Source organism: Thunnus albacares, chromosome 19 (genome assembly GCF_914725855.1).
Source record: "Thunnus albacares chromosome 19, fThuAlb1.1, whole genome shotgun sequence".
NCBI lineage: Eukaryota > Metazoa > Chordata > Actinopteri > Scombriformes > Scombridae > Thunnus > Thunnus albacares.
Window position 1 is genome coordinate 29,224,488 of NC_058124.1, and position 25,147 is coordinate 29,249,634.

At 38.0% G+C, this 25,147-nt stretch overlaps 4 protein-coding genes across 6 annotated transcripts in view; 3 read left to right on the top strand and 1 right to left on the bottom strand.

Moving 5' to 3' along the window:
* LOC122970013 (zinc finger protein 160-like) overlaps positions 1–11,208 on the top strand; it is a 69,543-nt gene extending 58,335 nt beyond the window's left edge. Inside the window, exons 1-2 of the mRNA XM_044336091.1 lie at positions 6,763–7,111; positions 8,484–11,208. Coding sequence (XP_044192026.1) covers positions 7,048–7,111; positions 8,484–10,864 — 2,445 coding nt within the window. The 5' untranslated portion in view covers positions 6,763–7,047 and the 3' untranslated portion in view covers positions 10,865–11,208. Of the gene's footprint in view, positions 7,112–8,483 lie in introns of the transcript that reaches the window.
* The window catches only part of LOC122970029 (gastrula zinc finger protein XlCGF57.1-like), a 47,756-nt gene that overhangs the window by 15,421 nt on the left and 7,188 nt on the right, over positions 1–25,147 (bottom strand). The gene's annotated exons all lie outside the window — the stretch shown is intronic.
* LOC122970058 (gastrula zinc finger protein XlCGF8.2DB-like) lies at positions 1,253–4,644 on the top strand. The gene is made up of 2 exons (XM_044336165.1): positions 1,253–1,391; positions 3,581–4,644. The coding sequence occupies exons 1-2, from the start codon at positions 1,343–1,345 to the stop codon at positions 4,588–4,590; spliced, it is 1,059 nt and encodes a 352-aa protein (XP_044192100.1). The 5' UTR covers positions 1,253–1,342; the 3' UTR covers positions 4,591–4,644.
* Positions 18,863–20,068, top strand: LOC122970088 (gastrula zinc finger protein XlCGF57.1-like). The gene has a single exon (XM_044336202.1). It carries the CDS (start codon positions 18,990–18,992, stop codon positions 19,602–19,604), a length of 615 nt encoding a protein of 204 aa, XP_044192137.1. The 5' UTR covers positions 18,863–18,989; the 3' UTR covers positions 19,605–20,068.

Consider the following 25,147-nt stretch of genomic DNA (forward strand, 5'->3'; position numbering starts at 1 on the left):
GGTCGGGCCCCTCCAAAGGGTCAGCAGATAAATCTGAGGGGTGGTGAGATGATTAATGGGAGAGGAAAGAAGAAAAAACAAAGTTCTGATACACAAATCTGTTTTCAGTTTTTGGACTTTTTCTCTAATCTTTGATTTTTGCTGAAATATTGGATCATTTGAACATTTATTGAAATGAAAGCATGTGAGAACTCTTCAAAGCCCTTTTTGCTGCTTTATCCACCTTCTCATTCCTATCGATTCCAACATGGGCAGGGACAAACAGACAAACACATTTGGTGAACTCCAGTCCTAAACTAAACTAACGTTCAGTGGCTTTATAAACTGCTTTGTTCCACGAGCGAGTGTCTGAGCTGTGTGCCCGTCTCTTCTCTCCCTGTTTTCTCCTCTTGTCCTCTCTTGTCTCTCGGGCATCTCTTGCTAGATCAGGACCCATCCTGGAACCGCTCTGCTTCCCTGGCTTTCAGTGTCATCTCCTGAGGTTTTAGATCTGGTTCTCCATCATTTAGTCTTCATAATTTGTCTTTTCTTGTCTCTTCTCCCGTGTATGTGATGGTGTGATGTGAGTCTCCGCTGTGTGCAGGTGTAGTCTGTCCTCCTGCAAGGTCTCCATGGTGATGAAGGTCACGTAGCACAGGTCCTGTTATCCTGCTCAATGCTGTATTCTGTAAATTCATGTTCTATTATGCACACTATTGCACGTCTGTCCGTCCTGGGTGAGGGATCAATCCTCTGTTGCTCTTCCTGAGGTTTCTTCCATTTTTGTTTTCCCCGTTAAAGATTTTTTAGGGAGTTTTTCCTTATTCAAATCAAGAGTCTAAGGACAGAGGATGTTTTATTGTATTGACTGTAGAGACCGCTGAGGCAAATCTGTGATTTGTGATATTGGACTTGTGCAGAGTTTGACACAGGAGGACTGAAAAGTAGAAAATTTCCTCTGTGCTCATGTGCTCATTAAAAATCTGATTTTAAGGGACAGGCCTACGAGCATGATTTGTGACAGCACAACTAGTTTTGAAGTATTTTATGTACGGTCAAACATGTCTGGAGGGGATCTTTAAGTTAGTTTCATTGGGATTTACAAGAGCCTTCTGTTAATTTTGTCATCTACGGTATTTTTTTAAAAAAAAAAAAAAAAAAAAAAAAAAAAAGCAAAAGTTCTGATGTCAAAACAGACCCAAACCTATTTGACTACCACTGGTATAATACATCAGTTGGAGCTTTATTTTGTAAAACCGTCCCGGAAGTAGTAGTTGCTATGTAAACGCTTGATAAAAAAAACAGCATATTAACCAGTTTACTGAAGACTAAACAGGGCAGAAAAGCGTCAGAGTCTGTGAGGATGAACCGACACCGCGGACTGCTGCATGAGGCTTTAAAACATGAAACAGGTTTGTTTTATTCTGCTGGAAACACGTTTAATGTCAGTGCTAAGCTAACGTTAGCCAAACAGTACTGTTAGCTGCAGCTAGCTCCTGCTAAAAGGTTTTTATTTTGTCTCCTGAGGTTTTATTCCAGTTTGTTTACCGTGACATGAAGGAAACTCTGGTTGTTCTGTTCCAGAAAGACGTAACTTAAACTCTGTGAAGCTAATCTGCAGCTTTTCTTCAACAAACCCTGGAAGAAGTGGAAGAAATACTCAGATCCTTTACTGCAGTAAAAGTACCAACACAGCAATGTAAAAATACTCCATTACAGGTAAAAGTCCTGCACTGAAAATCCTAATTAAGTAAAAGTACAAAAGTATTATCAGCTTGATAAAGTATTAAAGTAAAGTACGTACAGAAAATGAAACGTTGTGTCTGAAGCTGCTTCAGGCTGCAGGAGGAGACAGAGACAGGTTAGCTTCACCCAGAGCTTAACTTATCTCTCTCTCTTAAATGTAAAACTCAGTTTTACATATATACATATACATATACATATACATATATATATCAGGGTGAACAAAGTCAGAGTTTGAAAAAACCCCGTTTTCTTGAATACAGCCAGCAGACATTAAGTTTGTGTGTTTTTCAGGTTGGTATTTGAAGCATTAAACAAAACTAGAAAACACAGATAATACTCGTGTTTGCATTAACACAGCTGATAACATGTCAGTCACTTTGTCAGAGTAAATGTTGTAATTAACAATATCAATAATCAATAATAAAATCTGCTGCGATCCAGACTGAACATGAACAGCAACCAGAGTCAATTATTAACTCTTTGTATTTTGAGGTTAAATGTTTGTAGAGTCTCAGTGTGAAGCCCTTCTGTCACTCAGACGTTCATTAAATTAGTTTCAGGAAGAATGTTTTAAAAACATTGGAGGGAATATGATGTTCTTACCAACCTATGAGGTAATAAACGTCTCCTTTTTGTCTTTTAAATTCAATTTCAAAACTGTATACACCACTCACTGCACATTTAGATTTTGTTTAGTCTGAACAGATCAAACTGAAAGAAGCAGAAGCTACTCAAAATGTGAGAAACTTGAAGCATCATGTTTGTGGTGTTTCTAGTTGAATTAAAAACTAAACTGAAGCATCATGTGATGTCTAGTGTCCATGCAAAGGTTTTGCATTTCTTAAACCTGCAGTGCGTAACTTTTACATAAAAATAAATGTCCGTTACATTCAAACCAAACAAGTTCACACAATGCTGATTAAGCCACCAGATAAATGTCTCTGTATTTACAGTTTTAAATCTCATGTCAGGGACGACGTTCCCGTGCTGGCAGCAGCTCTTCTACACTTTCCAAATGTTATTGGACCCAATGGATCAAATTCTGATTTGTGTATCTCTGTCATTTCGCTGGATTTATCCACCGTTAATACAGTTGCAACAGCCGGCTACAACCAGTATGTACTGGCCATCAGGCATACTGGGACAAATCCCCGTGGGCCCTCTCTGTGTGCCTGTCATTCAGGATGCACACCATAGTGCTGCAGGCCTGCAGGCTGTATTCAGACCAAAAATAACATTATGTTGATCTGATTCACCATCTCTTCTCTCACTCTCTAGCTCGCTTAACCACAGCTGCTCTCTCTCTCTTTATCTCTCGTCTTTTTTTTACAATGATTTTTTTTGGGGTGGGACGGAAAAGTCTAACTTTACTTGTAACGTTATCAAACAGAGAGAAACGTCCTCCCGTCCGCCTTGTAACGTCTTTCTACTCACAGCCGAGCGCCTCCTTTTACTCTCACTGCCAGAAGGGGGAGACAAAAGTCCTGCACACCAGCTTTAAGGTTTATTCCTCAAAAGCAAGCAAACAAACAAAAGAACAGAGAGATCTTGGCCCATCCAGATGCATGCTGGTCCTATACCTGCCTACCTTCCTGTATAACCTCCCACAAGGTTACCCGAAGAAAAAACTAAATATGATTAACAAGCAAATAATGAAACAAGAAGCTAGCAGAAGAAAATATTATTGAAACCTAATCTAAATAAAGCAAATATCTAGAATAATCAAACAATACTAATTATTTTTAATAAGACAACAACCAACTAATAAATAGCTCCTACAGTATGTTCTCAGTATCATGGAATAGCAGGTGTTCAAATGTCAAATTATACATTAATATGTTTATCTGTGTTTCAGCTTCACCTTCAGATGTCAACAAAAATATTATTATTAAAGAAGAGCAGCAGGAGTGGAGCTCCAGTCTGGACCAGCAGGACCCAGAACCCCCACACATTAAAGAGGAACAGGAGGAACTGTGGACCAGTCAGGAGGGAGAGCAACTTCAAGGGCTGGAGGACGCTGATATCAACAAGATCACATTCACTCTTGTTCCTGTGAAGAGTGAAGATGATGAAGAGAAACCTCAGTCCTCACAGCTTCATCAAAGACAAACTGAACAGATGAAAACAGAAGCTGATGGAGAGGACTGTGGAGGACCAGAACCAGCCAGGAACTCACATCCAGATACTGATGACAAGACTTCAGACTGCTCTGAAGCCGACACTGATGACAGTGACGATTGGAAGGAGACCAGTGAACCTCAGTCAGGTTTAAATGATGTGAAAATAAGTCCATGTCGGAAAAAAGACTGTGTCAGTAGCGTGGTTTGGTACACTAGCAGCAAACCGTATAGTTGCTTCAAGTGTGGTAAAGAATTTGGACACAAGAGGTCTATGCAGAGACATGTGATGTCTCACGAAGACGAAAAGCCTTTAAGCTGCACAGTTTGTGAGAAACATTTCAGAGGCAGGTCAGAGCTTGTGAAGCACATGAGGATCCACACAGGAGAGAAACCGTTCAGTTGCTCTGTTTGCGGTAACAGATTTTCCAGGAGTGAAAGTTTGAGTCGTCACATGAGATGTCACACGGGAGAAAAACCTTTCAGCTGTTCGTTTTGTCTGAAGCGTTTCCGATGTCGACAGTATATCGTGACACACATGAGAACCCACACAGGGGAGAAACCATTCCACTGCTCCTCGTGTAGTAAATGTTTTTCTTCCAAATCAAAGTTGACCCATCACACGAGACTCCACACAGGAGAGAAACTGTACGCCTGCTCGCTTTGTGGTAAAAACTTTTTAATTAAAGCAGCTCTGACAGAACACATGACGGTCCACACAGGAGAGAAGCTGTTCAGTTTGCAGTAAACATTTCTGGTTTCACTCAGATTAAAAACCATAATAAAAATGATAATAAACTCACATGCTTTCATTTCAATAAATGTTCAAATGATCCAATATTTCAGCAAAAATCAAAGATTAGAGAAAAAGTCCAAAAACTGAAAACAGATTTGTGTATCAGAACTTTGTTTTTTCTTCTTTCCTCTCCCATTAATCATCTCACCACCCCTCAGATTTATCTGCTGACCCTTTGGAGGGACCCGACCCCTAGGTTGGGAACCACTGGACTAAACTAGCTAACTGTATATAAAGTAGTGTAAACTAGCTCCACCTCCAGCAGCTACAACAGTAACATGCTGCTCTAACACTGATGCTTCACTATTAATAATCTAATGATGTCATATATAATAATATATCAGTCAGAGGGACCAAACCACTACTTTTACTGCAATACTTTAACTACATCAAGCTCATAATACTTATGTACTTTTACTGCAACACTTTAACTACATCAAGCTCATAATACTTATGTACTTTTACTGCAATACTTTAACTACATCAAGCTCATAATACTTATGTACTTTAACTTGAGTAGCATTTTTCATGCAGGACTTTTACTATTTTTACTTTGCTGTATCGGTACTTTTACTGCAGTAAAGGATCTCAGTACTTCTTCCAGCGCTGCTGCTGACAGTTTCTACAGAGGATCATGTGATTGTCAAAGGTCGACATTTATCAGCAGAGTGTTGCTGGATCAGATGAACTCTGTGCTTTTATTTCAAACAGCGCTGCTGCAGAGAAACGACATGATTAAAACATGAAATCTGTTGCAGTGTCGCCTTCACACAGAAGCCATCAGTGTCGTATTGTCAGCAGACTTTAGTCAGTTAAAGTGAGAGTCTGTGGATTTTAAACTCTTTGGTATTCAAAGAAAACAACACAGGAGATAAAACGGCAGCTTGAGGTGCGTCTGTGTTTAGAGGAATCATCTCTGGCAGCCCAACCTTTACACACACTTATTAGTGATTATTATTAAAGTCTTTATTGGTGGTTTGGATTATGATCCTCACTGACTGGAGCTTTGACTTTAGTTTTCCCTGCATTCTGGTTTATTTTGCAGTAATTTTAATTTGTGTTAACAGTTACCTGCTCCCTATGCAGATATAAAGGGCTCATTGTAAGGTAACGAAAACACAAAATTATTATTTTCATGGGATTATACGCTAATAAAAACATACCTATGACTATTAAATTCCATTTCTGCCAAGTCTGTTCCAGTAGATGCCACTGAATCTTCGACACTGGTCCTTTAAGTGAAACATAAATAATGTTTTTTTAGTGGTTGATTCTCCGTTTTTGCTCCGTTTACACTTGTGAAGAAATGTTAAACATTGTAGAAAAAGGCTTAACATTGTTTAAACCCACTTTCAGATTTGTGAAACCTTTATTTTGCTAATGAAACCAAACAAAAAAAAGGGCGATTTCACAACTTTTCCCATCCAGATCAAAAAACACTATACTTAGACTTGTCAAATCTGTTCGAGATTATTATTATTAAGTCTAAATATAGAGGTTTTTGTTCTGGACATGGTCAAATGTGGTCTGGATGGAAAAAAAAGTGGTGAAATTGCCCTTTTTTTCTGGAGGGACAGTGTTAAAATGAATGGACAATGAGGGAAAATAAAACGTGAAGGTGGCATTAATGCAACATCATGCATGTCAACTGCTGTAAAACCCTCATAGAAGAAAAAGGTCAGTTCATGTTAAACAGTTTACGGCAGAGGGGAGGTGGTTGTTACACTATTAAAGTTCAGGACGGTTTTTGCTCCACGTTTCATATAATGTGGAAAAGTCAATCAACTCTGTGTCAGTGGTGCAACATTCTGGAAGATGTAGAAAACATTATGATGCACTGTTGTAAATGTAATACAGAGAAGGAGACATTAAGAAATGTAGTGTATGGACAGAGCAGGAATGGAGTTTACAATCACTAGTGAGTTTCACTAGTGAGACTTCAGGGAATCAGAAGTGAGTGATAGGTTATGTAATAATTTTTTATTTTTTTCTATTTTATTTCTATAAACCAATCAGTGTTCCGATAATTTAATGCCATGAATCTACACACTATGATACAGCAGGTGGCGGTATGGACCTTTAAAGTTGGTTTGCAATCCGCCAATAAACACCAAGAAGAAGAAGAAGAAGAAGAAACCGTTTCCGGTTTAACTTTCGCGCACTCCTCCATTATTCTGCATTCATTTCAAGTCTTTTTGACTGTAGCTATTTTCATTCCAGTTAGAATTTATTCCTGAATTTTATAAAACACCCAACAGGCCGCCGTAGAGGCTTTCATTTTGAAACCTTTTCCCCGGAAGTCGTATTTTCCGGCTTTAATGATGTGAGCAGTGAGCGGAGTGAATCCGCTGCCTGGCTGTAAATAACCGCAGGAAAACGGCAGTATTCAGTATAGTAAGGGGAGGAGAGATGGACCGACACCGTGAAGTGCTGGATGTCCTTTCAAACCCTGAAACGAAGCTGCGAACAGAAGGTTTGTGCGGATTTTACTGCTGAAAACACGCTAACGCTGCAGGGAGAGCTAAGCTAACGTTAGCCGCAGCTCGCTCCTGCTGTGAGGTTTTATTTTGTCTTTCTGCATGTTGTGTCTTAGTTTGTAATGTGTTAGCTGTGTGATTCACTGCGGGATCTTTCATTTAGTCATCATGACAGTAAAACAGATCTAAACTTACACAGTAAAATCTCTGATTGATTGTCAGGCTGCAGGTACAGAAAGTTGCTCTGATGGTTTATAAACTAATAAAAGAGGAAAGTAAAGCAAATGTAAAGCCTTAAAAACTGGACAAAGCAGCAAAATTGTTTTATTTTTCAATAATTAATTCATGTAAAGCTGCAACAATTGTCAATGAATTAATTAGTTGCCAACTATTAAATTAGTCGCCAACTTTTTGATAATCGATTGGTTGTTTGGGGTCTTTTTAAAAAAAAAAAAAAAAAAAAGTCCAAATTCTCTGATACCAGCTTCTTAAATGTTAATATTTCTGGTTTCTTTAGTCTTCTGACAGTAAAGTGAATATCTTTTGGGTTTTGGATAGAGCTGCAACGATCAGTCGATTAATCAATTAGTTGTCAACTATGAAATTAATTGCTAGTTGTTTTGGTAATTGATTAATCATTTGGAGTCATTTTAAGAAAAAAGTTTCTCAAATTGTGAATATTCTCTTTAATCCTCTATGACAGTAAACTGAATATGTTTGGACGACAAACTTCAAGTTGCATCTTGTGTTTTGGGAAACAGTAATCAACATTTTTTACTATTTTCACACATTTTATAGACTAAAAAACAAATTGATTCATCGGAAAAATAATCAACAGATTCATTGATCATGAAAATAATTGTTGGTTTCATCCCTGCACAACTAATGATTATTTTAAATATCCATTAATCTGTCAATTATTTTCTTGATTAATCAGTTGTTTGATCCATAAATTATCAGATAATCGTGAAAAAGCCCAAGACGACGTCCTCAAATGTTTTATCCACAACCCAAATATTCAGTTTACTGTCAGAGAGACTAAAGAAACCAGAAAATATTCCAGAAGCTGGAATCAGAATTTGGACATTATTTTCTTTAAAGACTCAAAACAATTAATCGATTATCCAAATTAATTTAATATTTGGAAACTTATCAGTTAATTGATTAATCGTTGCAGCCCTGCACATCTTGTTTAAAAAAGACCAACTTTGGAAAATATCCACTTGATTTGATTTACTCTTGTTTTGTCACCAAACCATAAAAATACTGCTTCACATTTCTACGAGTGTCTCAAAACTTCACATATAAAACATGGTTATCACCTTTGATCCATGTGTTTACTTTAATATCTGTCTGTCTGTGTTTCAGCTTTACCTTTAGATGTGCGAAAAGTGATTGTTGGTGAAGAGCAGCAGGAGTGGAGCTCCAGTCTGGACCAGCAGGACCCAGAGCCCCCACACATTAAAGAGGAACAGGAGGAACTCTGGACCAATCAGGAGGGAGAGCAGCTTCAAGGGCTACAGGAGGAGGCTGATATCACCAAGTTCACATTCACTCCTGTCCCTGTGAAGACTGAAGATGATGAAGAGAAACCTCAGTCCTCACAGCTTCATCAAAGACAAACTGAACAGACTGAAACAGAAGCTGATGGAGAGGACTGTGGAGGATCAGATACTGATGACAGGACTTCAGACTCTTCTGAACCTGATGACAGCGACAAAGTTTGGAATAAGACAATAGACCTTAAGTCAGCTTTAAACAAAACTAAAAATAACAGTTGGAATAGTGGCAAGGAAGCCTTTAGTTGCTCTGAATGTGGCAAAGGATTCATCTACACGACAAATCTGAAAAGACACATGATGATTCATATCGGAGAGAAACCTTTCAGTTGTTCTGAGTGCGGTAGAACGTTTGTCCAGAGGTCACATCTACACGAACACATGAGATGTCACACAGGAGAAAAACCTTTCAACTGTCCAGTCTGTAAGAAATGTTTTTCACGAAGTTCAAACTTACAAAGACACATGACGCTGCACACAAAGGAGAAAAGATTCAGTTGCAGTGTTTGTGGCAAAAGATTCACTTGGCTGAGTCAACTCACAAGACACAAGTGTGTTTGTAAATCCTCACAGCTTCATCAAAGCCAAACTGAACAGATGAAGACAGAAGCTGATGGAGAGGACTCAGCCAGGAACTCACATCCAGACAGACATTTACAATCTGATACTGATGACAAGACTTCAGACTCTTCTGAACTTGAAACTGATGACAGCGATGATTGGAAGGAGACCAGTGAACCTAAATCAGGTTTAAGGTCTGCAGAAAAAGTGCCTGTTAGTGACATGAAATGTAAAACTGGCGGGAAATCCAAAGTTACCTTCCGTATGGGAGGAAAATTGTGTAACAAGAAATATTTAAAGATACACCGGAGGGCTCACACAGGAGAGAAACCACATTTATATTTACAAGCAGATACTGATGTCAAGACTTCAAACCCCTCTGAACCAAAGACAGAAGTCAACGTTGGTAATTGGAAGGAGACCAGTGAACCTCAGTCCTCACAGCTTCATCAGAACCAAACTGAACAGATGGAAACAGAAGCTGATGGAAAGGACTGTGGACCAGCCAGAAACTCATATCCAGATAGACATTTACAACCAGATACTGATGACAGGACCTCAGACTCTTCTGAACCTGATGACAGTGACAAAGATTGGAATAAGAAAAGGGAACCTAAATCAGCCTCAAACAAAACTAAAAATAACAGTTGGAATAGTGGCAAGGAAGCCTTTAGTTGCTCCGAGTGCGGCAAAAGATTCGTCTACACGAGAAATCTGAAAAGACACATGATGATTCATATCGGAGAGAAACCTTTCAGTTGTTCTGAGTGCGGTAGAACGTTTGTCCAGAAGTCACATCTACAGGAACACATGAAATGTCACACAGGAGAAAAACCTTTCAACTGTCCAGTCTGTAAGAAATGTTTTTCACGAAGTTCAAACTTACAAAGACACATGACGCTGCACACAAAGGAGAAAAGATTCAGTTGCAGTGTTTGTAAAAAAAGATTCACTTGGCTGAGACAACTCACAAGACACAAGTGTGTTGATGAGTCTTCACAGTTTCATCTAAGTCAAACTGAGGAGAACAGAGAGGCAGAGCCTCCAGCCAGCAGCTCCACTGAACAGATGAAAAGAAAAGCTGATGGAGACGACTGTAGAGGATCAAAACCAGCCAGGAACTCACATCCAGATAGATATTTACAACCAGTCAGTGATGACAAGACTTCAGACTCTTCTGAGACTGACGTCAGTGATGATGATTGGCCACAGACAAGGAAACCTCAGTCACACTTAAACACTCTTAAAAATAATGACGACCCTTTAAGTGACATGAGCTGTAACGCTGCTCAGAGATCATTTAGCTGCTCTGAATGTGGTCAAAGATTTGGTCGAAAGCCACATCTGAACGCACACATGAGAATTCACACGGGAGAGAAACCATTTAGCTGCTCCTTCTGTGGCAAAAGATTTTCACAAAAGGGAAACTTAACAAGTCACCTGAGACTTCACACAGGAGAAAAACCGTTCAGTTGCACAGTTTGTAAAAAAACGTTTAGATACAGCGGAGATGTTAGCAGACACATGAGGATCCACACAGGAAAGAAAACAATCAGTAGTAACGTCATGATTGACAATAACATACAAGATCAGAACCAGCCAACAACGTGGATCCAGATAGTCATTTAAAACTACTTACTTACGATGAAGTTTTAGAAAGTGATGTGTTAAGTAATACCGTTAAGGAGTCATTTTGCTGCAGGGACCATCTAGAGAGGCACATGGAGGAGAAACTCTCCATGAATTCAGACAGTGAGCAGAGCTGACATGAGGGGCATTATTAACTCAACACATTGTAAATTTACACACAAGTTTTCCAAAAATAAAATCACGTGCAATGAATGCTTTTCAATGTGCTTACACTCTCTGTGAATGTAAACTGTAACTGGACCCGCTGAGTCGACGGTGGTCGTCGTACAGTTATGTCATCATATTCTTTAAATAAATTTACAGGACGCAGTTAGTTTGGAAAATGTGTTTTGTCTGATTTCTTTGTCTTTCACTGACACTAAATCATAGTTTCAGATATATTGTTCTTTCCACCTGGTGATAAAGTTGCAGATGATACTGTTGTTGCAGACAGTAACGGTGGTCTACGGCACAGAGGAATAAGATATATCAGGCTTTGGTTTGGTCCTTCTGATTGATATATTATTATATGACATCATTAGAGTATTAATACTGATCAGTACTGGTTTCCACTTCACTTCTGGAATGAACTATAACTCAACTTAATCTGTATTTACACTTGTTGACTCCACAGGCAGAAGAAGCAGCAAATTAATGTTGTTTATGAGGTATTTTTTATTTATTTCTCGAGAACTGCTCATCCAAACAACTTCAAACGTTGACGTTACACTTCCTCATTTCCTCAGCGATCCACCTGCCAGATATGATGTCGATCGGATGAACAGTTCTTGAGATATGTGAAATACAAACTTACATACATACAGACAGACAGACAGAGATTCTTTGCTTTATATAGAGATGAACTGCAGTTTACATTCAAAACATGTTTAGACATCCTTCAAAGTCTTAAACGTACTTGCTCCACAGGCAGAAGAAGCAAATCATTGTTGTTTATGAGGTATCTTTATACATTTCCTTCATTCATGCGCTTCCTTCAGTCCTCACCAATACATCAGGTATCAAGTAGATCTGATGAACGGTTTTGGAGATAAACGAAGGAAAAACATACATACAGACAGAGATTCTTTGCTTTGTAATGAGAGATACAGTCATAAGTGCTACTCTACTCTTTCCACTACAGACTGCACCATGTTTAAAGGTCCAAGTTATGGAAATTGGCTTGGTACAACACACAAAAAGGGATATTTTGAGTAAAGTAATAATGACCAAAACATTCCATAAGAGTAGTTGCACAAAAAATGTTCTAAATACATCTCAAACTTTTTGCAAACTAACCTTCAATTAATCTTCAGAAAGGATTTTCAAGAAGAGGTTAAAGTATTAATCAGCAAGAACAGGCGAGGAAATATCATCTTTGGATATATTTTTTTTTAAATCAAAGCCTAGCTAGCTGTCAACTGCTAACTGTTACCAACCTTCCAAAGGAGGGATTTCCAAATTCCAATGAAAATCTACCTTAAAATATTTGATAGTGTTATCCAGCCCATCGTGCTATATGGTAGTGAAGTATGGCGTCCACTCAGTCATCATAGTGATACCTTTTGGGACAAATATCCAACAGAATCTTTACACGCAGAATTTTGCAGATACATTTTACACATACACAGAAAAACACCAACAATCAACGTTCAAAAGCCTCTGACACACTCTGACCAGTCTCACACCAACACTGCTTTCCAAACACCAACCAGAGTAAAGCAAATTATAACGTAATGTAAAGAAACCTTTCTGGAACATTGGAAAGAAGAAACTAAAAGCCAAAGTAGATTAGACTGTTATCTGGCCCTAAAAAGAGATTATGAAATGGCAGAATATCTGTCTTCCGTCAGAGAGAGAAAGCAGAGACAGATCCTAATCAAGAACAGGCTCAGTGACCATAAACTGGCTGCTGAAAAAGGACAATACAAAAAATCATGACCAACAAAAGAAAATAGAATATGTAGTCACTGTTCGATAGGTTGTAAAAAAAAATGTTTTTACAACCTTTTTGTCTTTTGACGTCTTACAAAAAGCAGTGTGTAGTCGGGGTCACATTTCACATGTCTATGAGTTGTTAACAGCTCCACCAAATAGTGATTTTTCCCTCTAAACTTCTCACATGCTTTCATTTCAATAAATGTTCAAATGATCCAATATTTCAGCAAAAATCAAAGATTAGAGAAAAAGTCCAAAAACTGAAAACAGATTTGTGTATCAGAACTTTGTTTTTTCTTCTTTCCTCTCCCATTAATCATCTCACCACCCCTCAGATTTATCTGCTGACCCTTTGGAGGGGCCCGACCCCTAGGTTGGGAACCACTGGACTAAACTAGCTAACTGTATATAAAGTAGTGTAAACTAGCTCCACCTCCAGCAGCTACAACAGTAACATGCTGCTCTAACACTGATGCTTCACTATTAATAATCTAATGATGTCATATATAATAATATATCAGTCAGAGGGACCAAACCACTACTTTTACTGCAATACTTTAACTACATCAAGCTCATAATACTTATGTACTTTTACTGCAATACTTTAACTACATCAAGCTCATAATACTTATGTACTTTTACTGCAATACTTTAACTACATCAAGCTCATAATACTTATGTACTTTTACTGCAATACTTTAACTACATCAAGCTCATAATACTTATGTACTTTTACTGCAATACTTTAACTACATCAAGCTCATAATACTTATGTACTTTTACTGCAATACTTTAACTACATCAAGCTCATAATACTTATGTACTTTTACTGTAGTAGGTTTTTTCATGCAGGACATTTACTTGGAGTAGTTTTACATTGCTGTCTGGGTGCTTTTACTGCAGTAAAGGATCGGAGTACTTCTTCCACCACTGTAGACTTGTAGTATATTTATTTGCTGTTTGTTTTGGAGTCTCCTGAATCGAAAGATGTTTTATTTTGATATGAGTGGGCCTGTTCCGGTCTCTCATCAACTTTAGTTTTGAAACGTGACCCGGAAGTAATCGTGTGTATTGATCAGGCGTTGCAGTGAGATCAGAGTTTGGTTTACACACCTCCTAATAACAGCAGAAAAGCGCCAGTATTAGTATTTTCTGAGCTGTGTGTAAAATGTGCAGCCTTCAGGGTCTGAAGGTTTTCGTCCAGCAGCGGCTAACTGCGGCTGTGGAGGAGATATTTGGACATTTTGAGAAAACAATAACCGAGTATGAAGAGGAGATCCACCGCCGACACCGCAGGCTGCTGGACGAGGTTTTAAAACCCGATAAAAAGCTGCGAAAAGCAGGTTTGTTGTCTTTATGTTGCTGGAAACGTGTTAATACTCTGTTAATGTGGCCGGGAGTCAGTGCTAAGCTAACGCTAGCAGCTAAACCCTCCGTACAGGCTGTTAGCCGCAGTTAGCTCATGTTAAAGGCCGAAAGATACGAACCAACAACTAACAACTGCAGATATTAAGAGTTTAAAATTAAGCAAACCATAAACAGTTTACTCTGATATTATTAGCTCTGTACAGCCCATCTAAACTGAAGACTGAAGGATTGAATGACAGCTGCAACCATTAGTTGATTAATCGATAATTTTCTCGATTGAACGGCTAGTTTTTTTTTTCAATAAAATGTCAGAACCCCGCCCCCCCCCCCACCAAAAAAGAGAAAAGATGTTCAGTTCATAATAACAACAACAATAATAATATACATATTTAATTTGTACCGGACTTTTCATTCACAGTGAAACTCAAAGTGCTACAGTATTAATAACATAGAACACACAACAAACAATTCAAGAGTTAAGGTTGAAGGTTCAATCCCCCGTGGTGCGGATTTAAGTTCTGGGGATAAGAATGTGATTCCTATTCCATTTTTTATATCTGCTCCTAGTAAACCAGTATAGACCTACAGTCTGCAGGCTTCACTCCACAAGTGTGATGAATGTCAACAATAACCTTAATGAAACATCATCACAAAGTTCAACTAGAACTAGAAATGCCTGGAATGTTAAAGATATAGCTGCAACATTTAGGTCCAGGTATCATCAGATAATTCATAACTCATTTGTAATTCAAAAACCAAAAATGGTAAATCTGTTATGTGTTTCGAGCGGGTCTGCGGACATTCAGCCGATTCGTTTTTGCGTTTGAAACCAAAATCGGAAGTCACATGGTTTTTTCTTTTTTTCATTTTAAACGAAAAATCACAAAATCACGTGATCTATTCCTTTTTAGTTTCCCAACGAAAATCCAGAAAACCAAATTCAAAAGACCGTTCAATTTTGGTTTAGAAATCCAAGTATTTTTGTCAGTTTTGTACGATAGCGGAAGCGACTACATTAGCCTACCCATGATCCTCAGTGACCGTTGCTATGGTGAAGACGCCAGCGTTTTTGGTTTAAAATGAAAAAAGGAAAAAACATGTGACTTCAGTTTTTGGTCCCAAACGCAAAAACGAATTGGCTGAATGTCCGCAGACCTGCTCGATATTCAATCCAAAAAGGAAAAACGAATAAATGAATCGGCAAAAACCAAAAATGGGCTGGGTTTGATTGGTTTTTTGTTATTTGATTCTGACATCAAAAACATCTTTTTGTTTTTTGTTTTGAAATAATTAACAGATTTACCGTTTTTTGTTTTTTGAATTACAAATGAATTATGAATTATCCGATGATACCTGGACCCATTTAGTCCATTAATCGATTAATTGTCAGCTATTAAATTAACCTCCAACTGTTTTTATAACCAATTAATCATTTTGAGTCATTTTTAAAGAAAAAAGTTCAAATTCTTAAATGTTAATATTTCCTGGTTTCTTAACTCCTCTATGACAGTAAACTGAATATCTTTGTGTTGTGGATAAAACAAGACATTTAAGGATGTCAATCATGGGGTTTTGGAAACACTGGTTGATATTTTTCACCATTTTCTGACATTTTATGGAAGTATAGTCAAACGACTAATTGATTAATCAAGAAAATAATCTGCGGATTAATCCGTAATATAAATAATCATTAGTTGCAGCTCTACGTTAATCATTTGAATCATATCTAGAAATGTTACCATGAAAGTGAAACAATCAATCAATAGAAAATTCATCTGCAGTTATTTTAATAGTAAAGAAATGAAGGAAAAAAATCACCCAAATTCTGAGTTCCAGTTACTCAAATGTTAAATTTGCTGGTTTTCTACTTTGATATTAAACTGAATATATTTTCGGTTTTTGGCAGTTGGTCGGTCAAAACAACACATTTGAATATTTTGAAAACTGGTCTATAATTTTACAGACCAAATGATAATTGACAGATTAAGATAATGTCCACACTAAGCCGGTTAAATAAAATGCATCTTCTCTCCATTTTGTTTCTCCATCCAGACTAAAATAGCATTTTTCTCCCTTGAAAACAGAGTTATTCCAAACAGCCTCCAGAGTGTGTAAATGTGAAGAGGCCGACTTGGTGTGTAGTGTGTACGGGGAAAACTGAGCTTTTTTTATTTCTGTTTATATATTGACGTGGGCATCACGTATTGCGTCACTTACGTTGCTTGACACATGGGTGTGGTTTCCTATTATTTAACCTGTTCACTTAGGTGGTGGCGGGAGTTTTGGACAAAGGGAGTTGGTAGAGCTCCGATATTTTCTGTTGACCGCCGCCATTGTTACTATGATCACCATCGTCACCATTGTTACTATGATCACCATCGTCTGTTCATCACTTTATTTTCACAGTCAGATTGCATTTTTCGTATATTTTTTGTGCAACAGCTGCTTGTCAGACTCTTTCATTTTTGTTTATTTTTTCCATAAAACATCAGTAAAACATTATCTGGACATCGGGATGGTTTTGTATGGACGTGTCACATATAGGAGCCTACTAAGTCTCTTAGCGGCCTTTTTTGAAAAGTAGTCGCTACACAAACATTAAACACTCAACGGGTGATTTACTCCGGAGACAGACGCTCTTTTGGTGCAATTTGGACACGCAACACGTTTAATATTAATACATTTTGAATAAAAAAAGCAAACAGCGGGACGCTCAGCTCCATGTCTGAGTGCAGCAGGGGCTGTTTGATGTAAACACTGTCATCACCCCGCTCAGTGAAACTGACTGAGAGAGAAGAACAAATGCACACAGGAGAAAAAACAGATGTGTAGGCAGTAAAACTAGCCAGTAAGGAGCGAAGACGTATTTGATTGGTGGCAGAATCAACCAATGGAAGGCCGTAAACTGCTTCTATGGTTCAACCTCAGTTTAGTCTCACTGGTGAAGTTTCTGTCTGGATTAAAACCATTTAATTTAATGAATCCATATCGTTTTAATTGATAAGTTTGTCAGTTGATACATATATATGTGGTTCTCGAGAAATAATAAGTTCCAAACAGGCACGTTTTGAACGGGCACTGTACTAGTAAACTAAATTTCAGGAAGCCGCCACAGAAACAGTATACCTTTTCTTCTTCGCTGGTTTTCTGTGGCTAACTTGCTCATCTGTCCTCCGCATATGTCCAGTAGGAGGAAAATTACCCATTTTGGCTTTTTGATGTGGATGGTGGTATTTGCGGAAACAAGCTGAAATTCCTGCTGTGGGAGCATATCGTTTTGGCTCGAAAACAGGGTTTTATAATTTAGCTTGCTTAATTTAGACATAGCAGTGATGGAAATGTTCATTAATCAGAGACCTAAACATAAGGTTAATTTATTTAGCTATTCTCTATGCTTTCATTGTATCCTACAGCAGTCCACCTGCTCAAGAAGGCTGTGACGTAAGAACAATGAAGGAAGCGAATGTTGAATTTAGAATTTTTAGCACATCTGTTCCCTAGACCAAGTATTTAAAAGTTTATCTGAAGTTATTAGTTATATTCAGCAGTCTGAGGTAATCAATGGATGTCTTCCAAAGTTACTGTCTTTAGTAAAAAAATTTTTACAGCTGCAACGATTAATCGATTTGTCAATTGACAGAAAATTAGTCACTATTTTGATAGTCGATTTATTGTTTTGACAATTTTTAAAGAAAAAATCTTTGCTTCCAGCTTCTTAAATGTGAATATTTTCTGGTTTGTTTAGTCTTCTGACAGTAAACTGAATATCTTCAGGTTGTGGAAAGAGCTGCAACGATTAGTCAATTAATCAATTAGTTGGTAACCATTAAATTAATCGCCAACTATTTAGATTAATTATTATTACTATTGAAGTAATTTTTTATGAAAAAAGCTTTTCAGATGTGAATATTTTCTGGTTTCTTTAATTCTCCATGTCAGTAAATTCAATATCTTAAATAAAAACAACAGATTTCAGGTTGCATCCTGCGCTTTACAAAACTCTGATCGACATTTTTCACTATTTTCACACATTTTATAGACCAAACAACAAATCCGACTCATCGAAAAATTAATCAACAGATTAATTAATCATGAAAATAATTGTTGTTTTCAACCCTGGAAATTTTTCTTGTGTTACTATCCCTGCATTGCAGCTCAGCATGGAAACTCCAAAAGCATGACTTCTTGATTAAAAAAAGACTGTAACTTTGGAAAATATCCACTTGTTTTGTCACCCACTCATAAAAATATTGCTCTGTAGTGCTGGTTGTGTTTAAAAACCCTACAGGGTACATCTAACATAAAATATGGTTATAAAGTTTGATTGAACAAAAGTTCATGTGTTTACATCAATAGCTGTCTGTCTGTCTGTGTTTCAGCTTTACCTTTAGATGTGCGAAAAGTGATTGTTGGTGAAGAAGAGCAGCAGGAGTGGAACTTCAGTCTGGACCAGCAGGACCCAGAACCCCCACACATTAAAGAGGAACAGGAGGAACTCTGGACCAGTCAGGAGGGAGAGCAGCTTCAAGGACTGGAAGAGGCTGATATCACAAAGTTCACATTCACTCCTGTCCCTGTGAAGACTGAAGATGATGACGAGAAACCTCAGTCCTCACAGCTTCATCAAAGACAAACTGAACAGATGAAAACAGAAGCTGATGGAGAGGACGGTGGAGGACCAGAACCACCCAGGAACTCAGATCCAGATAGACATTTACAACCTGATACTGATGACAAGATTTCAAACTCTTCAAAGACCGAGACCGAAGACAGTGATGAATGGAAGGAGACTAGTGCACCTCAGTCAGGTTTAAAGTCTCATATGAGTTGTAATACTAGAAAGAAATCATTTAGCTGTTCTGAGTGTGGTAAAAAATTTTGCCAAAAGGGACACCTGATCATACACCGAAGAATGCACACAGGAGAGAAACCTTTCAGTTGCTCAGTTTGTGGTAAAAAATTAGTATGCAAGGGGTCTCTTAGGAGACATATGAGAATTCACACAGGAGAGAAACCTTTCAGTTGCTCAGTTTGTGGTAAATCTTTTACTCAGTCAGGTCTGGAGTACCATCTGAAAACTCACACAGGAGAGAAACCCTTTAGTTGCTCAGTTTGTGGTAAAAGATTTGTATGCAATGGGTCTCTTAGGAAACATAAGAGAATTCACACAGGAGAAAAATCATTTAGTTGCTCAGTTTGTGGTAAAAAATTCAACCAGAAGGTGACTCTGCAGCTACACATGAGAATTCATACAGGAGAGGAGACGTTTAGCTGCACTGAATGTGGTAAACAATTTGTCTTCAAAAGATATCTGCAGAGACACATGAGAATCCACACAGGAGAGAAGCCATTTAGCTGCTCCTTTTGTTGTTTTAGATTTAACAAAAAGGCAAATCTGAAGAGACACATGAGAATCCATTCAAGAGAAACCATTTAGCTGCTCAGTTTGTGCTAAAAGGATTTATACAAAAGGTACATCTGTTAAGCTACCTGGCTGTCCACAAAGGGGGGAAACAGTTTTATTGCAGTGTTTGTTACCTGAGATTCAGTCGGTCTACACAGCTCAAAAGACACAAGTGTGTTGATGAGTCCTCAGCAGCTCAACTGAACAGATGGCATCTAGGGATGGGCATTTGAATAAATTTCCTTAATCGATCATCGGGAAAATTAACGATCAATTGTCAGTTAATCTTTTTTGTAATATGTATTAAAAATGCCTATGGCAGAAAATACTAAAGAAAGCGCGTTTTTCCTTAATGAAATCTTTATTCCAAGAAAAAATTATAGACCAACACCAGTCCTCTTATACAGGCAGTTAAGCTGTTAAACAGAAAACAAAACAAAAAGGATATGTGGCGCGCTCGTAAAGGCAGCGGAGCCCGAGGCTCTGAGCCAAACCTCCGCAAATTAACAAGCCAAATCTACGGCGCTCATGGTAAAAACACAATTGTTAGACACAATTCAAAAAAATCATAAATCATATCAAACGATAATATGTAAAAAAAAAAAAAAAAAAAAATATATATATATATATATATATATATATATATATATATATATATATATATATATATTATTCAGTGCTGACAATTTTTACCTAAATGTAACTTGAATAAATTCAAAAGTTGCAATGTTTACAATGAGCTTCATTGTTTTTTATCTCGAAATGGTCCCACACCAAACGTCGCCTTGCTCTCTTCATGTTTACTTTCGTCTTATTTCTATGGCAACCCGCCGGCAACTGAGGATTGATTTTCCCTCTTGAATTTAAATTGCGCCCCCGGCTGGTTGCAGCATGTAGTGAAATTCATTGCATCTTCAAGACACACACATACATAACATACTTAGATACAAACATTAAATCGATTTAATTCCATGTGATCGAAAAAATTCTTAACGATTAATCATCGATTAATCATGCCCATCTCTAATGGAAACAGAAGCTGATGGAGAGGACTGTAGAGGATCACAACCAGCCAGGAACTCACATCCAGATAGACATTTACAACCAGTTAGTGCTGACAAGGTTTCAGACTTTCCTGAACCTTAGACAATGATTATTATTGGAAGAAGAGACCATTGAATCTCAGTCAGGTTTAGATGTTTTCCTTTTAAGTGATATGAGATGTAATACTGGCTTAAAAACTTGTTCTTTTTCCACCTGCGTTAATGAACTCATCCAGAAGAGAAACTTTTCAGTTGTTCACGTTCATTAATCCTGATTGTTTGTTACACAGAACTATTTATTAGAACTATATATTTTTCAAAAAGTACTCGGCCAGTGACTGGATGAACCATCTGCCTATCACCATCTGTCACCGTCTTAGCTTATGAGGCAGCTGGACTTGCAAGATCATGTGAGAACCTCATAGGACGCTGAGCGGTCCGAACCACAAATGTGTAACCTGAAGCCTGACGAGATGGATTCTTATGATGTTGTGATATTGTGAAGCCAGCTGCCTTGCAAGGTAACGTCCATTTCACACTAGTGGAAATCTCTTCAAATGTGCTAATGTTTATGGCAAAAGTTTGTCCTTGCGTTTTTTTTTTAATAGACTGAGTTTCACCATTAATAGTACTGTGTGTGTTTATGGTATTCACAGCAGTAAGTGTTCAAGAAAACTGAAAAATTGAAATGACTATCAACACAAATTGGTCAACAGTAAAGGAAACACAAGCCAATCTGACTGACTGCTTTTGGTAATTGGGCCTAAAATGTTGAGTTATAAAGGAAAGACTAAATGCATACGAGAAACGGGAAGGAATTAGATTTAACTGAAAGCAGTAATAAGATGACAGAGCTCCATCCTCTCAATGTAGTTATGAAGTTTAAAAAATGTGTTTTTATAATTTGTTCAGAATTTCAATGTTGGAGTTAAATATATGAAATAATTAAACCATATCAAGGATTTTTCAAAAATATTCAGCATAAAGGTTTTCATGTCAGGAGTTGATAGTGATTACAGTTGTGTGTAATATAGATGCTGTTTTTTTTTAAAGTTTTGTAAACTGTTTTATACTGTTGGCTTTTTCTTCTCTGGTCTTTCATGTGTTTTTTGTTATGAACTATGATCTTGAAATAAAATTAACAGAATAAAGAATATAATGGAATAGAGCTCCTTTCAGCTATAGAGATTGATGTGACTGGTCAATCAATCAATTCAGTTTTTATTTATATAGCGCCAAATCACAACAAAAGTCATCTCAGGGCACTTCACATAGAGCAGGTCAAGACCAAACTCCTAAATTTACAGAGACCCAACAATTCCCCCATGAGCAGCACTTGGCGACAGCGGTAAGGAAAAACTCCCCTTTAACGGGTAGAAACCTCAAGCAGACCCCGGCTCTTGGTGGGCGGCCATCTGCTTTGACCGGTTGGGTTGAGAGAGAGAAAGAAAGAGGGAAAGGGGGAGGAGGGGGGGGGCGGAATAACAACAATCATAACAGCAACAGCCAGGGAAGGATGCCAACAGGACTGTGAAGGACCGCGAAGGCTCGGCCCAGAACCCAGGGTTCCCTGAGAGATGAGAAAGCACAAAAAAAACTCTGGGAAAGAAGCAAAGTTAGTGACATGCATTGATGTTACATGAATGCATACAGATGGAGAGGAGGAGGAGGAGAGAGGAGCTCAGTGCATCATGGGAAGTCCCCCAGCAGTCTAGGCCTATAGCAGCATAACTAAGGGCTGATCCAAGGTGAACCTGGTCGGCCCTAACTATAAGCTTTATCAAAAAGGAAAGTTTTAAGCCTACTCTTAAACATAGAGAGGGTGTCTGCACCCCGGACCGAATCTGGAAGATGATCCACAGGAGAGGAGCCTGATAGCTGAAGGCTCTGCCTCCCATTCTACTTTTAAAGACTGTAGGAACCACCAGTAAGCTGCATACTGGGACCGCAGTGTTCTAGTGGGATAATACGGTACTATGAGCTCTTCAAGATATGATGGTGTCTGACCATTAAGGGCTTTGTAAATTAGGAGAACTGCTGTGTGTTAATGAGTGTGAATGGGTTAAACCCAGTTCAAGCATATTGCATTCACTTGAGAAAAAATAATCCTGCCCTGTTTTTCTGAATTAATGAGATACCTCAGAATCCTAAGATCCCTACTTAAGAGCTTGATTTCATGGAAGCAAACATGTCCTGCCTGTTTAGTGTAATGCAGTTTTATTTTGGTTTGGGTGAGAAAAATTGGGAGATACTCATCTCTTTAAGTAATATAGATGGTCTTGTTATTAGTTTGGCACCTCAGGACAGGCAAAATGTTTCATTGAAGCCCCACAAAAGATGAAACAAACACAGCAGACTGCCTACAGAGCTGAGAGGTTAGGGTTAGGGTTAAACTCCCTCTATAGTACTCAGTTAGTTATAATGGAAGACTATTAGAAAAACATTCAAACCCACTGATCTTCAACATCTTCCAAGTCATTCATACATTCACGTAGAATCTTCGTTTGAACTTTAAAACGGGTCACAAGACTTGGGACTTTCTCACATTAATTCAACATTTTCATATAATTCACACTTTTTACACAATTGCAGTAAAAGTTTCATGAAATTTCAGCCCTTCTCAGATTATTACATTAGTGTGTATTACGCAGAATGTTCAGACCCAGAGTGAGGCCTTAAAATTTTATCAAAAGATCTTCAACACATTGTAAACTTCCACTCTACAAGCACAATTTATACATCTAAATGTAGACAAATCTGTCCTCTTTCATCCAGTGTTACTTCCATTGAAATAGGACTCACAGTTTTTGAATAAATTGCCCAAAAGGGCGGAGATGATGCTGATATATGAATTGTAACAGCTCCTATATTTTAAATCATAATACAGATAGATATCATACATAACTGAAAGAATGCAAAAATGTATTTAAAAGTTTATCTGAAGCTAATATGAAGCTTCAGCGTCCAAATGAGTCAAATCAAGTAGATATCTTTCAACGTTACAGTCTTTTTAGTGCCAAAGTCCCTCTTTTTGTTACTATACTTCCACCTGCAGCTCAACAGGGAAACACTGTCCGAGGAAACACAAAGAGGGAATTTGATGCTAAAAAGACTGTAAATGTGTCAGATATCCACTTGATATGACTAACTCAGACTGCTGAAGCTGAATAGAAGCTTCACACAGACTTTTAAATGACTGTGTGGACACACTGTGGATTTTGGCCTCCATCACTTCCATTGAAAGCACATTTGAAGGATCTTTTAATATCCAGTATGAACAGGAGGAATGATTACAGCGAGGAAAACCTCTTTCACTGCTCATACGGACACCTGACTGCACACTTGATGTGATGACGATGAATACGTCATGGTTCGTATGACAAAAGTCCACAAGTCTGGAGAGTTTACAGCTTAAATTTCTGCACAGGTCTTGATATTAAATCCAAGTTCCAGGTTTTCTCTGGAGGACAGAGTACGACAGCTCGGTTGCAGAGGCATCACAACAGTTCCTGGACTCTTGTCCAGGTGCGTCCCATCACCCACACTTGCAGTCTTGAACACTTCAGTGCACGTTTATGCAATGCCAGGTAGTAGCCAGTTGTGTCCCACGTCTGAAATATACCAACACACACTACACTTAACCCACACCGACGCACATTTCTCCTAATATTGCTTTGATGTGATATTATGAGCTAAGCGTATCCCACAATTCACCACGTTCTACTGCTCATCACCGGTCCAGTAGGTGGCAGTAGTGCGTTTATTGCTCCACATATGGTTATCACATGATATTAACAGTGAGTCTGTTCTACCTGATGGGACTGATAAGATGAATATCTGAGGCTGCCAGGATAAATATTAAATATCGCATCCAGTATCAAAGATTTTGAGAAATATGTTCCATTCTTAAACAAATGTTATCAGACAGAACCCATTCAACATGATATTGTCTCTTTTATGTGGTCTAAATTAAATCTGCATGCTTTTAGATAACTTGATTTAACAGCTCAGTATTTCTCCTCTCAGCTCCTGAAGTTTTTTAACGGCTTTCGACTGTAACTCCAATACTGTTTGGTTGAGCCGACACTATTCTTACTTTAACAAATCACAGGAGCTTGATTGTGCAATATAAAGTATTTGTATTTGCGTGATCATGAACAGGAGGAACGATTACAGCAAGAAAAACATGTTTCGATGTTCATTTGGGCTCCTGACTGTTGTTAAAGGTTAAATATGTAATTATTCCACATTAAAAAGTCTAAAAACAACTAGACCTGTGTTATATATGTTGTTGAGTTGTGTACTTACATTATCCCAAATGTTTCCAACAATTCTCAAACTCAGAGAAATCTGTAATTTAATCAAAGTAACGGACCGTTTCATTTGGTCGCCTGTCAATGGCGTCATACCTCCTCTACCAAAGAGTAAACACGCACCAGATGCATACGGCGGCGCTGTGTTTGTCCGCTACAATGGCGTCTACCAAAGAGTAACTTACACACATACAAGATAATACATCGGCGTTGTGGTTGT

Coding starts and splice junctions, on each gene's coding strand:
- LOC122970058 (XM_044336165.1), top strand. CDS start 1,343: ATGAACCGACACCGCGGACTGCTGCATGAGGCTTTAAAACATGAAACA. Junction 1,392..3,580: donor GGCTTTAAAACATGAAACAG/GTTTGTTTTATT, acceptor TCTGTGTTTCAG/CTTCACCTTCAGATGTCAAC.
- LOC122970088 (XM_044336202.1), top strand. CDS start 18,990: ATGAGTTGTAATACTAGAAAGAAATCATTTAGCTGTTCTGAGTGTGGT.